This window comes from Mirounga angustirostris, unplaced genomic scaffold (assembly GCF_029215605.1).
Source record: "Mirounga angustirostris isolate CCGP_5_RB_7025 unplaced genomic scaffold, mMirAng1.0.hap1 SCAF_11, whole genome shotgun sequence".
In the NCBI taxonomy this organism is placed as follows: domain Eukaryota; kingdom Metazoa; phylum Chordata; class Mammalia; order Carnivora; family Phocidae; genus Mirounga; species Mirounga angustirostris.
Window position 1 is genome coordinate 16099381 of NW_026991719.1, and position 13557 is coordinate 16112937.

Genomic DNA, 13557 nt, shown 5'->3' on the forward strand with positions numbered 1-13557 from the left:
AAGCTGGCCAAGGACTGAGGGTTGAGTCCAGGCAACATGTGAGGGGATACTGGGTGGACAGAAGAGACCGAGAAGGAGAGGCCAAAGAAGCAAGGGCAAGCCTGACAAGGTCAAAGTCAACAAAGAAATGGATTAGGAGTCTGGCAATTAGGAGGAATGTGAGTGTGAAGTATGAATATGAGCTGAAGAAATAAAGACAGCAAGTACAATCAATCCTTTTAGGGGCTGGGCTGTGTGGGAAGTGTAAGAGAGAGGGTGATTGTTAGAAGGTAAAGAACTTCACCTTCCTAAGCATATAGCCACAATCATGTTACCTACCTGCTTAGAACCTGTAATCACCAAGGCCTGTCATCTGAGGTCCTGTGATTCATCTTTACCTCCTGTGACCTCTCTTCACACATCCTATGGCCCCCTCAAACCAGCCCAAACACACCACTCAACAAAAAGATGTGTCACTGTTGACCAGAAGGCTGGAGGTGGGAAAATCATCAGAAAAGTACAGAATTTGAAGAAGTGATAATTAAGACCTACTGCCCAGCCTTAAAAAATAAATAAATAAATAAATCAGCAAACCTGTAATTAGAGACCACAAAGGACTTGCCAAGGTCACTTAAGGATCAAGGCTATTCTATTATTTATCACTCGAAATTCAGTACCAGTCTTGAAGTGCTGCAGCATGGCTTGCTTTCTGTCAAGTTAATTCTCTCAACATATTGGGCTGCACCGTGTGATTACCCTGAAAGTTTCCTTATCAATTTAATGATAAAATCTACCTTCTCCTTCAACGTGTTCTGAATACAAAGATCAGAAAAGGCAGAACTGTCTGTACTTTGACCAAAGTGCCCTGGTACTAACAACACAATGATTCTCACACTTTGGTGAGCTATTGAAACAGGGTAAGGCCTAGGACTGTGTATTTTCACTGCACTCCCCGGATGGTTCCAACACCTCCCTCCCATATTTAAGGACCACTACTATGATGTCCTCTGTTGTGCTCCAGGAATGGAGTCCCTCTACCTTGTTGCTTGTGGACAATGACATCAGCTTCCACCCCACTTAGGGGCCTTTGGGCAACCTTCCTCCCTCTCACCTGGGGGTGCAAGTTAGGATAATTTAAGGAAAAAACATGATTTGGGAAGCAGAATCAAGATCTCTACCTCTGGAACCTCCTATCTTCAGGGAGAATCTCATTCCATGAACAAAGCTAAAAAAAACTCCCTTGATAGCTCTATGAGGCCTCGCTGGTCCTAGAGTCTAAGGGGAGAATGGGAAGCCATTGGTAACATTTAGATCCAGGAGCTATGAGTTTCCAGGTAGTCTTAAAAGGGCAATGTTCCATTGCTATTAATTATATCTAGTAGAAGACGCAGTCTCCTGAACACCTGCCATGCAGACCTGTACTTCTGCCCAGTTTTTATCAATAGTCAAACCCTAGAAAGAAAGGTGAGTTGCTCTTTCTATCACAGCCTTTTACACGAGATGGCACTGAAATGCTGAGCAGCCCCATACCTGTCCTGTTCTTCCTTCTCCAGCCGTTCCTGCTCCTCCTGCTCCTTCTGTAGCCGGGCCTGTCGTCTCTTTTCAGCCAGGATCTTCGCAGCCTCTCCTGCATCAGTGGTGCCTGCTGTAGGCTTCCCTGAGGCTGCATCAGAGGAAAAGATCATGGGAAATGAAATACTGATTGCAATCACAAGGGTAGCTGCCACTTGGAAACAAAAAAGTCCAACTCAGTGGGTGATGGGAAATGCTACTGGGATGAGCACAATTAGCCACTGAGCAGAGAAGTTGCAATGGGACAGCTGTGACCCTGTGACCATATTTCCCAGTGGAGGGTAGTGGAAAGGTGGGGAGGAGAGACAGGGTGGATAGCATGATCCACAGGAGCCACCACCGCAGTGCCCATCTGGGTGAACTCACTGCATCTAGTGGAAAAGCTTGAAGGACTAAAGGAAGACCTTCTCTGTGGGAAGTGCTGATGCTGGCTGGAAGCAGCTCAACACCCCCATAAGCTACCATGACCAGTGTCAGTCCCTCCTCCAGGAGACATAGGAGACCAAGGAGAAGGATTCAGGGGCAACGCGCAAGCCTGAGAAAACAGCGTAAGGGCATAAAGTTGTCCCAGGGAAAAATCTCCTTCCCTCTCTCCCTCCCACCCCCACACATGAGACTCCAACATGGATCCGGGCAGAGAGAGAACCAGCTTATAAATCCAAGCCCTGGGGCAGCATCGACAAGAAGGGCTTACCTCCACTGCTCTCGGCCTTCCCTCCTGTGGCCACATGCTTCTCAGTGACATGCTTGTCCACCACATGTTTCTCTGGGGCTTCCTCTCCACACAGGCCAGCTGCCTGCTGAGCCAGGGCACCTTCCCTTTCCTTATTGCTCTTCTCTTTCTCTGCTTTCCTCTTGGGCGTTTCCTGGCTGGGAAAGATGGGAAAGCGGTACTTCACAGGAGACCCTGGGTATGGCGGCTTCGTATTCTTTGGAGACTGTGGATACGCTTTTGAAGTTGCTCTGGAAAGCCAAAAACGTGCCAGAAGATGATTACTGAGCCTGACCACAGAACCTTCTCTGGGTTCCTAACAGGCTTGGTTCCAAAAATCCATCCAAAAGGATGAACAATTTCATCCTTCAAGAGGAATAAGTGGAACGCTTAGCACACACTCAAAAGTCCTTGAAGTACTATCACCCTAATAGCAATATAGGCATCTATAAGATATCCCTGGTGGAAGGGACAAGATTTTAGGAAGCCCAGCCATGTCCCAACTTCACTGAAGTTTGACTGACAACGTAAGGATAAAGTGTTAGGCACTGTCCTACCTCTTTTCAAATGAATACCAGGGTTGGATCTGGCTTCAGCATATGGCAATGGATGAGCTAGCTCTTTTTTTTTTTTTTTATTGTGGCAAAATACACATAAGACTTACCATCTTAGCCATTCTCTTTCTTAAGATTTTACTTATTTTAGAAAGACAGAGACAGACACAGAAAGGGCAAGGGGCGTGGGGGGGGAGGGGCAGCGGGAGAGGGAGAGAATCTCAAGCAGACTCTGTTCTGAGCATGGAGACTGACATGGGGCTTGTTCCCATGACCCTGAGATCATGACCTGAGCCGAAACCACGAGTTGGGCCATTAAATGACTGAGTCACCCAGGTGCCCTTTAGCCATTAAGTGTACAGTTCAGTGGCATTAAGTACATTCACAATGTGGTGCAACTATTACCACCATCCATCTCCACAGCTCTGTACCTATTAAACACTAACTCCCTATTCCTGCCTCCCTCAGCCCTTGGCAACCACCCTTCTGTTTTCTCTCTGTAGGAATCTGACTACTCCAGGTACCTCACAGAAGTGAAATCATACAGTATATGTCCTTTTGTTTCTGGCTTATTTCACCCAACATAATGCCTTCAAGGTCCTTGGTTCCTTTTTTTTTAATTCACCTTTACTGAAGTATGATTGATATCCAGTTCCTTTTTATATGCCAAGGAGCAAATTCATCCAAGAGGTGGGGAGAAGAGGTGCCCTTTTTTTGAGGTTCTTAAGGTTTAAAAGAATCTCTCCTGCTACTGGAAAGATGTGAAAGCTGAGAACAAGCCTACTGTCACTCAGGGAAATACTGCTTTGTTAAAATGCAGGAGCCTGTCTTATGTTGAAAAAAGGTCCATTATAAGTACACTGGTCTAGGCTTGGCTCCTGGTGCATGCTAGGTGTTGAGGATACAGGTAACAACCTAGCTTCAGAAGCTGATTTTACCCAGAAGGTTGCACAGGGAGGAAACATTTGCAGAGTTCCTTTAGGAAGAAGTAATCTGTACATAAATTGCAAATCGTCACTCTCGATCCTGTAGCAGATTGAACCATATGGAACTGCCAATGTTGAACTGTTTTTGATCTATGAAAACAGCGAGAAAAAAAAATAGCAACTCAACATAATATTAAAGGCTAATTTATCACCATAGGCTTAAGAGTTACCTAATCAGAGGAGGGGGGAAAGATGGCAGAGGAGTAGGGGACCCTATTTCAACTGGTCCCGGAATTGAGCTGGATATCCACCAGACCACTCTGAGCACCCACAAAACCAGCCTGAGATGTAAGAAGATCTGGATCTCTACAAACAGAATGTTGTAGGCGGTTGGTTTTGAGGTACGAAGCGGGGAACCGTGATTCCGAGGGCAGATATCAGAGGATAAACGACAGCGGGAGGAAGCCTGGCCGTGGGGATCCTACACCGCCGGTGAGCGACAGCCTCATGCGCTCTGGACAGGCACAGACTCACAGACCGGTAGTGGCAGGGAAAGGACTCTAGGGCAGCCCCCCCACCCCCGGGCGGAAACCCGGAGTGGCGGGGTTGCGCCTGCGAACTGCAGCCCCCGGACGGAAACCCAGAGCGGCCGCTCAGCGGCGGGGTTGCGCGCGCGAACTGGGAGCGGCTGGTGGTCTTAGAAGCACAAAGGGCAGAGACGTGCCCCAACCTGGAGGCAGGACGGGGAGCGCTGCGAAGGGGCACACAACCCAGGCTGCTGCAGTTTATAGCAGCACGGACAGAAACGGAGACAGTGTGGCCTGGAGAGCTCACTGAAGAACAGACTAAGGTCTCTCTGCTCTGAGGCAGAGGGTTTGAAACAGTCTCTTCGGCTCTGACTCGCGGAAGAGACGCGGAAAGCCACCAGGGAAAGCCACCAGAGAACAAAAGCCCCAAAAACTGATTCCTGCTGAGCCCATCCCCCGCCACAGGGGCGCAGGGCAACTCTGCCCCAACAGGGTTGCCTGAGTAACAGCAAGGCAGGCCCCTCCCGCAGAAGACAGGCTGGGAAAACAAGAGGCCAGCAACCCTAGGGTCCCAAGAAAACAGGTGCATCTTGCTTGGGTTCTGGTCAATAATTCGGACTCTATACATTCCCTCAAACACCCATCAACAGAATGACTAGGAGGAGGAGCCCCTAAAATAGAAAAGACTCAGAGATTATGACTTATGCTGCAGATTTACAAATGGATGCAGATATAACCAAGATGTTGGAGATGGAATTCAGGCTAGCAATTGTGAAGACAATGGCTAGAATGGAGAAATCAATTAATGGAAACATAGAGTCTCTAAGGGCAGAAATAAAAGGTGAATTGGCAGAACTTAAAAATGCTATCAATGAGATCCAATCCAATCTAGATAATCTAACAGCTAGGGTAACTGAGGCAGAAGAGAGAATAAGCGACCTGGAAGACAATATAATAGATAAAAAGGGAAAAGAGGAGGCCAGGGAAAAACAACTCAGAATCCATGAAAATAGAATCAGAGAAATAAGTGACACCATGAAGTGTTCCAATGTCAGAATAATTGGAATCCCGGAGGGAGTGGAGAGAGAGAGAGGACTAGAAGATGTATTTGAGCAAATTGTAGCTAAGAATTTCCCTAATCTGGGGAATGAAACAAACATTCGAGTCCTAGAGGCAGAGAGGACCCCTCCCAAGATCAAGGAAAACAGGCCAACACCCCGGCATATAGTAGTAAAACTTGCAAATCTTAGAACCAAGGAAACCATCTTAAGGGCAGTTAGGGGGAAGAGATTCTTTACGTACAGAGGGAGGAACATCAGAATAACATCAGACCTATCCACAGAGACCCGGCAAGCCAGAAGGGCCTGGCAAGACATATTCAGGGTACTAAATGAGAATAACATGCAGCCAAGAATACTTTATCTGGCAAGGCTTTCATTTAGAATGGATGGAGAGATGCAGAGCTTCCACGACTGGCAGAAGCTGAAAGAATATGTAACCACTAAGCCAGCCCTGCAAGAAATATTAAGGGGGGGTTCTATAAAAGGAGAAAGACCCCAAGAGTGATATACAACAGAAATTTACAGGGACAATCTATAAAAACAACGTCTTCACAGGCAACATGATGACAATTAATTCATATCTTTCAATAATCACTCTCAACGTGAATGGCCTAAACGCTCCCATAAAACGGCACAGGGTTGCAGATTGGATAAAAAGACAGGACCCATCCATATGCTGTCTACAAGAGACTCATTTTGAACCTAAGGATACATCCAGACTGAAAGTGAAGGGATGGAGATCCGTCTTCCATGCCAGCGGACCTCAAAAGAAAGCTGGGGTAGCAATTCTTATGTCAGACAAATTAGATTTTAAACTAAAGTCTGTAATAAGAGACACAGAAGGACACTATATCATTCTTGAAGGGTCTATCCAACAAGAAGATCTAACAATTGTAAATATCTATGCCCCCAACATGGGAGCAGCCATCTACATAAGCCAACTGTTAACCAAAATAGAGTCATATTGATAACAATACGTTAATTGTAGGAGACCTCAATAATCCACCCTCAGCAATGGACAGATCATCTAAGCAGAAAATCAACAAGGAAACAAGAGCTTTGAATGATACATTGGACCAGATGGACCTCATAGATATTTACAGAACATTCCACCCTAAAACAACAGAATACTCATTCTTCTCGAGCGCTCATGGAACTTTCTCCAGAATAGACCATATACTGGGTCACAAGTCAGGTCTCAACTGATACCAAAAGACTGAGATTATTCCCTGCATATTCTCAGACCACAATGCTCTAAAACTGGAACTCAATCACAAGAAAAAATCTGGCAGAAATTCAAACACTTGGAAGCTAAAGACCACTCTGCTCAAGAATGTTTGGGTCAACCAGGAAATCAAAGAAGAACTTAAACAATTCATGGAAATCAATGAGAATGAAAACACATCGGTCCAAAACCTATGGGATACTGCAAAGGCGGTCCTAAGGAGGAAATACATAGCCATCCAAGCCTCACTCAAAAAAATAGAAAAATCCCGAATTCACCAACTAACTCTACACCTTAAAGAACTAGAGAAAAAGCAACAAACGATGCCTAAGCCATGCACTAGAAGAGAAATAATTAAAATTAGAGCAGAAATCAATGAATTAGAAACCAGAAACACAGTAGATCAGATCAACGAAACTAGAAGTTGGTTCTTTGAAAGAATTAATAAGATCGATAAACCACTGGCCAGACTTATCCAAAAGAAAAGAGAAAGGACCCAAATTAATAAAATTACGAATGAAAGGGGAGAGATCACAACTAACACCAAGGAAATAGAAACAATTATTAGAAATTATTATCAACCACTATATGCCAATAAACTGAGCAATCTGGATGAAATGGAGGCCTTCCTGGAAACCTATAAGCTGCCAAGACTGAAACAGGAAGAAATTGACAACCTGAATAGGCCAATAACCAGTAACGAGATTGAAGCAGTGATCAAAAACCTCCCAAGAGTCCAGGGCCTGATGGATTCCCTGGGGAATTCTACCAAACATTCAAAGAAGAAATAATACCTATTCTGCGGAAGCTGTTTCAAAAAATAGAAACAGAAGGAAAACCTCCAAACTCATTCTATGAGGCCGGCATTACCTTAATCCCTAAACCAGGCAAAGACCCCATCAAAAAGGAGAATTTCAGACCGATATCCCTGAGGAATATGGATTCCAAAATCCTCAACAAAATCCTAGCTAATAGGATCCAACAATACATTAAAAGGATCATCCACCACGACCAAGTGGGATTTATCCCCGGGATGCAAGGGTGGTTCAACATTCGCAAATCAATCAATGTGATAGAACACATTAATAAGAGGAGGGAGAAGAACCATATGGTCCTCTCAATTGATGCAGAAAAAGCATTTGACAAAATACAACATCCTTTCCTGATTAAAACTCTCCAGAGTATGGGGACAGAGGGAACATTCCTCAAGTTCATAAAATCCATCTATGAAAAACCCACAGCAAATATCATCCTCAATGGGGAAAAGCTGAGAGCCTTTCCCTTAAGATCAGGAACATGACAAGGATGCCCACTCTCACCACTATTGTTCAACATAGTACTAGAAGTCCTAGGAACAGCAATCAGACAACAAAAAGAAATAAAAGGCATTCAAATTGGCAAAGAAGAAGTCAAACTCTCTCTTTGCAGATGACATGATACTTTATGTGGAAAACCTGAAAGACTCCACCCCCAAATTACTAGAACTCATCCAGCAATTCAGAAATGTGGCAGGATACAAAATCAATGCACAGAAATCAGTTGCTTTCTTACACACTAACAACGCAACTGTAGAAAGAGAAATTAAAGAAACGATTCCATTTACAATAGCACCAAAAACCATAAGATACCTCGGAATAAACCTAACCAAAGAGGTAAAGGATCTATACTCTAGGAACTACAAAACACTCATGAAAGAAATTGAAGAAGACACAAAAAGATGGAAAAATATTCCATGCTCATGGATTGGAAGAATAAACATTGTTAAAATGTCTATGCTACCCAGAACAATCTATACCTTCAATGCCATCCCGATCAAAATTCCAATGACATTTTTCAAAGTGCTGGAACAAACAATCCTAAAATTTGTATGGAATCAGAAAAGACCCCGAATCGCCAAGGAAATGTTGAAAAAGAAAAAGCTGGGGGCATCACGTTGCTCGATTTCAAGCTATATTACAAAGCTGTAATCATCAAGACAGCATGGTACTGGCACAAAAACAGACATATAGACCAATGGAACAGAATAGAGAACCCAGGTATGGACCCTCAACTCTATGGTCAAATAATCTTTGACAAAGCAGGAAAAAACATGCAATGGAAAAAAGTCTCTTCAATAAATGGTGCTGGGAAAATTGGACAGCCACATGCAGAAGAATGAAACTCGACCATTCTCTAACACCATTCACAAAGATAAACTCAAAGTGGATGAAAGACCTCAATGTGAGACAGGAATCCATCAAAATCCTAGAGGAGAACATAGCAGTAACCTCTTCGACATCGGCCACAGCAACTTCTTTCAAGATACATCTCCAAAAGCTAGTGAAACAAAAGCAAAAATGAACTTTTGGGACCTCATCAAGATAAAAAGCTTCTGCACAGCAAAGGAAACAGTCAACAAAACAAAGAGGCAACCCACAGAATGGGAGAAGATATTTGCAAATGACACTACAGATAAAGGGCTGGTATCCAAGATCTATAAAGAACTTCTCAAACTCAACACCCAAAAAACAAATAATCAAGTCAAAAAGTGGGCAGAAGAGATGAACAGACACTTCTCTGAAGAAGACATACAAATGGCTAACAGACACATGAAAAAATGTTCATCATCATTAGCCATCAGGGAAATCCAAATCAAAACCACATTGAGATACCACCTTACACCAGTTAGAATGGCAAAAATGGACAGGGAAAGAAACAACAAATGTTGGAGAGGTTGTGGAGAAAGGGGAACCCTCTTACACTGTTGGTGGGAATGCAAGTTGGTACAGCCACTTTGGAAAACAGTGTGGAGGTTCCTCAAAAATTTAAAAATAGAGCTACCCTATGACCCAGCAATTGCACTGCTGGGTATTTACCCCAAAGACACAGCTGTAGTGAAAAGAAGGGCCATATGCACCCCAATGTTCATAGCAGCAATGTCCACAATAGCCAAACTGTGGAAAGCCGAGATGCCCTTCAACATATGAATGGATAAAGAAGATGTGGTCCATATATACAATGGAATATTACTCAGCCATCAGAAAAGATGAATACCCAACTTTTACATCAACATGGATGGGACTGGGGGAGATTATGCTAAGTGAAATAAGTCAAGCAGAGAAAGTCAATTATCATATGGTTTCACTTATTTGTGGAACATAAGGAATAGCATGGAGGACATTAGGAGAAGGAAGGGAAAAATGGGGAGGGGGAATTGGAGGGAGAGATGAACCATGAGAGACTATGGACTCTGAGAAACAAACAGGGTTTTAGAGGGGAGGGGGGTGGGGGGATTGGTTAGCCCGGTGATGGGTATTAAGGAGAGCACGTACTGCATGGAGCACTGGGTGTTATACGAAAACAATGGATCGTGGATCACCACATCAAAAACCAATGATGTATTGTATGGTGACTAACATAACATAATAAAATTGAAAAAAAAAAAAAGAGTTACCTAATCAGGTTCTGATGGTAAGGAAAAACATGATCAAATCAACATTATACTTGGTCTTGAAATGGAAACTAATCGTCAAGTGGTATGTGGATTAGGTAAAATGCAGGCCAGTTTTCCAGTGATGCTCTCATGCTAAAAGGCCAGCTACACATGCCCAGGAAACCACCTTCTTTTAGTCAAAGCCAGACTGAGGGCCACATAATGGTGTCATACTCGACCCAATGAATACAACTTGAACCTGATTTGAATTTTTAAAATTCAGCTGTTTCAATATCCACCGTTTTACTGATTTACTGATAATCAGTCCAGGTCTCACTTCCATGGTAGGCTGTCTGCCTTTATGAACAGTTTGCTCCCAAGCTGGACAGCTCTGGCCCCAGAAAGAATAGTTTCATACTGGCCACACCAACTTCCCTGTGTCATCATCCTGTAGGCTTGGGGCCACACAGAACCCCTGTGACAATTTGTCCACATGGATGGTGCCTCCTCCCTGCAGACTGTTCTCACTCTGCCTTTGGGCTCAGCTGACTCAGGCCCACGATTCCTAAGGGACTTCTCAGCAACCAGGTGTTTCTTTCCAGTTGTACCATTTAACCCTGATTTTCTAATTTTGTTCCTAGACTCTTACAAAAAAAAAAAAAAGAAGAAAAAAGAAAAAGAAAAGAAAGTCATGCACAGAATTCTGCCCTCTCCATATACGTATCCATATGTACCAGGGTTTTTCAACCCTGCTGTTATTGACAGTTGGGGCTGGACCATTCTTTGTTGTAGGGCTGTCCGTGCATGTAGGATGTTTAGCAGCATCCCTGGCCTCAACTTACCAGATGCCAATAGCTATTGTCACCCTCAACTCCAGGTTGTAACAACCAAAAATGTCTCCAGACATTGTCAAATGTCCCCTCAGGGACAAGGTCACCTCCAGGTGAGAAGCACCTGAGTGATACATACATACAGCTACCCCCCCACACATTCTATCTGTATAAAGCTGATAAGAGTAGAGCTATTCTGGTTGGAGAGGCGGTGTCCTAATCCCCACAGTCACCCCAAGTCACAACTATGGGCTTCCTGAGAGGTAAGTAGTAGTGGCTTATGTGTTTTGACAGAGAGTCACAGCTGGATCCCTCACGGCTGGTGAGACTGAGCAAAGGTGCTGGACACATGCAGCCCAGTCCAACCACATTCACTCTGGGACTTGCCTATAGCAAGCATGCACTCTGAGCTTCTCGGAGCAGTGCCTGAAGAGGTGGGCTCTACCCAAGGGGGCCTGCAGTGTGCTGGTGCCTCTGCCAGTGAATGAGGAGATGGATGAGAAGCTCTTCTGCAGACACAGCTCCCACCATGAGGGTTCCCAGGGATGGAATGGGGGGAGCGAGTAAGAAGTCTGAACTGGCTGCAGGCCCAATCCATTCTATAGTCCCCTTAGCAGCCAGAACACCTGCATGTGGATCCTGATACACCCCAGGGTCTGGTTTAAATGGCTCACTATCAGAAGGGAATGGAATGTGATGAAGTCACACCCTCAGTCAGTATGCCTGGAACCTGTAGATGGAGATGCATGGCAGTACTACAATCCCAGGGAGAAAAGGCTGGAATGGCCTGGATGGGGGAGGTCTGACAGCCTCAGGTCAGCTTAGCCCTGAGCAGTCTTGCTTCAACAGAAAAGTCATGCAATGGTTCTGTTCACACCACAGACTGTGAGGTTCTATTCTAAGTAAATATGCAGAATTAGAACACACACACATAAACACACATACACACAAACACAACCTTTAAATTAGAGAAGTGTAGGCATTACAGATTATTTTTTAAACAGCAAGTAACCAAAATACAGAATACAATCTTAAAAATTTCCTATTTATCCCCATTTATGTAGTTTCCTACTCATCCTGTCTTGCTACTTTTCTATATGGATTTAGGACTTTTTTAGGTTCTTGCAAGAGATGCTGAGCACAGGCATCCTGAACCAGGTGATATTAGTCTGGCAGGCTCCAAGCTCTCTGGCCAGCCCTGCTCACTACTGCAAACCAAATGAAGTCTGGCAAAGTTACTATTTTTTTTTTTAAAGATTTTATTTATTTATCTGACAGAGAGACACAGCGAGAGAGGGAACACAAGCAGGGGGAGTGGGAGAGAGACAGAAGCAGGCTTCCCGCGGAGCAGGGAGCCCGATGCGGGGCTCGATCCCAGGACCCTGGGATCATGACCTGAGCCGAAGGCAGACGCCCAACGACTGAGCCACCCAGGCGCCCCATTATTTTTTTTTTTTTACAAATTCCTAGAAATAGGTATCTTTAGCTGTTGAAAGAAATTAAGTATCGGGGAACTTACCATGCTTTCACAGAGAAGTACTTTCTCATCTACTCAAAAAGTATCTATTTGACTGCCACAATAACCTAGTGAGGTAGGTGGGAAATTACTATTACTCATATCTGAGATAAGAAAACCATAAAGTCCTAAGCATTTAAAGGACCTTTCCCAAGAGATGTTACCAGTGAGACAGCCAGGGCTGGCCCCCAAGTCATTTGATTCTTCATCTTGTTTTATAGGCTTCCCATTTTAATTTTTTAAAAGTTCAATACCTCTGGGGCGCCTGGGTGGCTCAGTCAATTAAGTGTCTCCCTTCAGCTCAGTTTGTGATCCTGGGGTCCTGGGATCGAGCCCCACATCGAGCTCCCTGCTCACCAGGGAGTCTGCTTCTCCCTCTCCCTCTGTCATTCCCCTTGCTTGTGCACTCTCTCAAATAAATAAATAAAATCTTTAAAAAAAATAAATCCAGCCACTTTCTTTAAAAAAAAAAAAAAAAGTTCAATACCTCCAGTGATTAAAGAGCTAACAAAGGGGATTCACAAATTTTGCTGGGGTGGTAGAGACAGGTCTTCCTGGTGCACAAGGTAGGATTATATAATATTCTGAGGTTCCATGACTGGTAGGAAATATGAGCAAACCCCTCTGTAAGTAGAGCAGCAAACATAAGTGTTGAGAGAGGGCTGTTACACTTCTGGATGTGAGGTTACTGCAAAGCAGAACCCCAAAGGACTTTTTTCCTCCACATCTTGGAATCTAATTCTAGTTTCTCTAAAGCCACTTGACTCCAGCCATAGTGAACAGAGCCCACCCACATGATGGGAGGGGTCTCTGGCCTCCTCATCAGCACAGCTCGGCCAACATTCTGAAAAGTCAATGTTTATGGTCAGAGTTTATTACTTTCCAGGGAGGAAAAGAGCAATTCTATACCAAAGAAACTTGTGGATACCACCTTAAGCCAGTGATCAAAGTTACCATCACCAGTAATGGAACAACCTGACGTCATGGCCTCCTGATATGATGTACTGAGAAGGAACCAACATGCCTTCTGCAGGATTCTTGCCCCAAGTGCACAACCTAAGTCTAATCATGAGGAAACAGTAGACTGACCCAAATTGAAGGACACGCCTCAAAATATCTGGCCTGGGGGCACCTGGGTGGCTCAGTCGTTAAGCGTCTGCCTTCCGCTCAGGTCATGATCCCAGAGTCCTGGGATTGAGCCCCTCGTCGGGCTCCCTGCTCGGCGGGAAGCCTGCTTCTCCCT

General features: G+C 44.4%; 1 protein-coding gene across 1 annotated transcript in view; it reads right to left on the reverse strand.

The window, feature by feature from the left end:
- MAP7D2 (MAP7 domain containing 2) overlaps positions 1-13557 on the reverse strand; it is a 57776-nt gene that overhangs the window by 14799 nt on the left and 29420 nt on the right. Inside the window, exons 8-9 of the mRNA XM_064573860.1 lie at positions 2246-2514; positions 1510-1642 (exon numbers count right to left, since the gene is read on the reverse strand). Of these exons, the coding sequence (XP_064429930.1) occupies positions 1510-1642; positions 2246-2514 (402 nt within the window). The remainder of the gene's footprint in view (positions 1-1509; positions 1643-2245; positions 2515-13557) is intronic.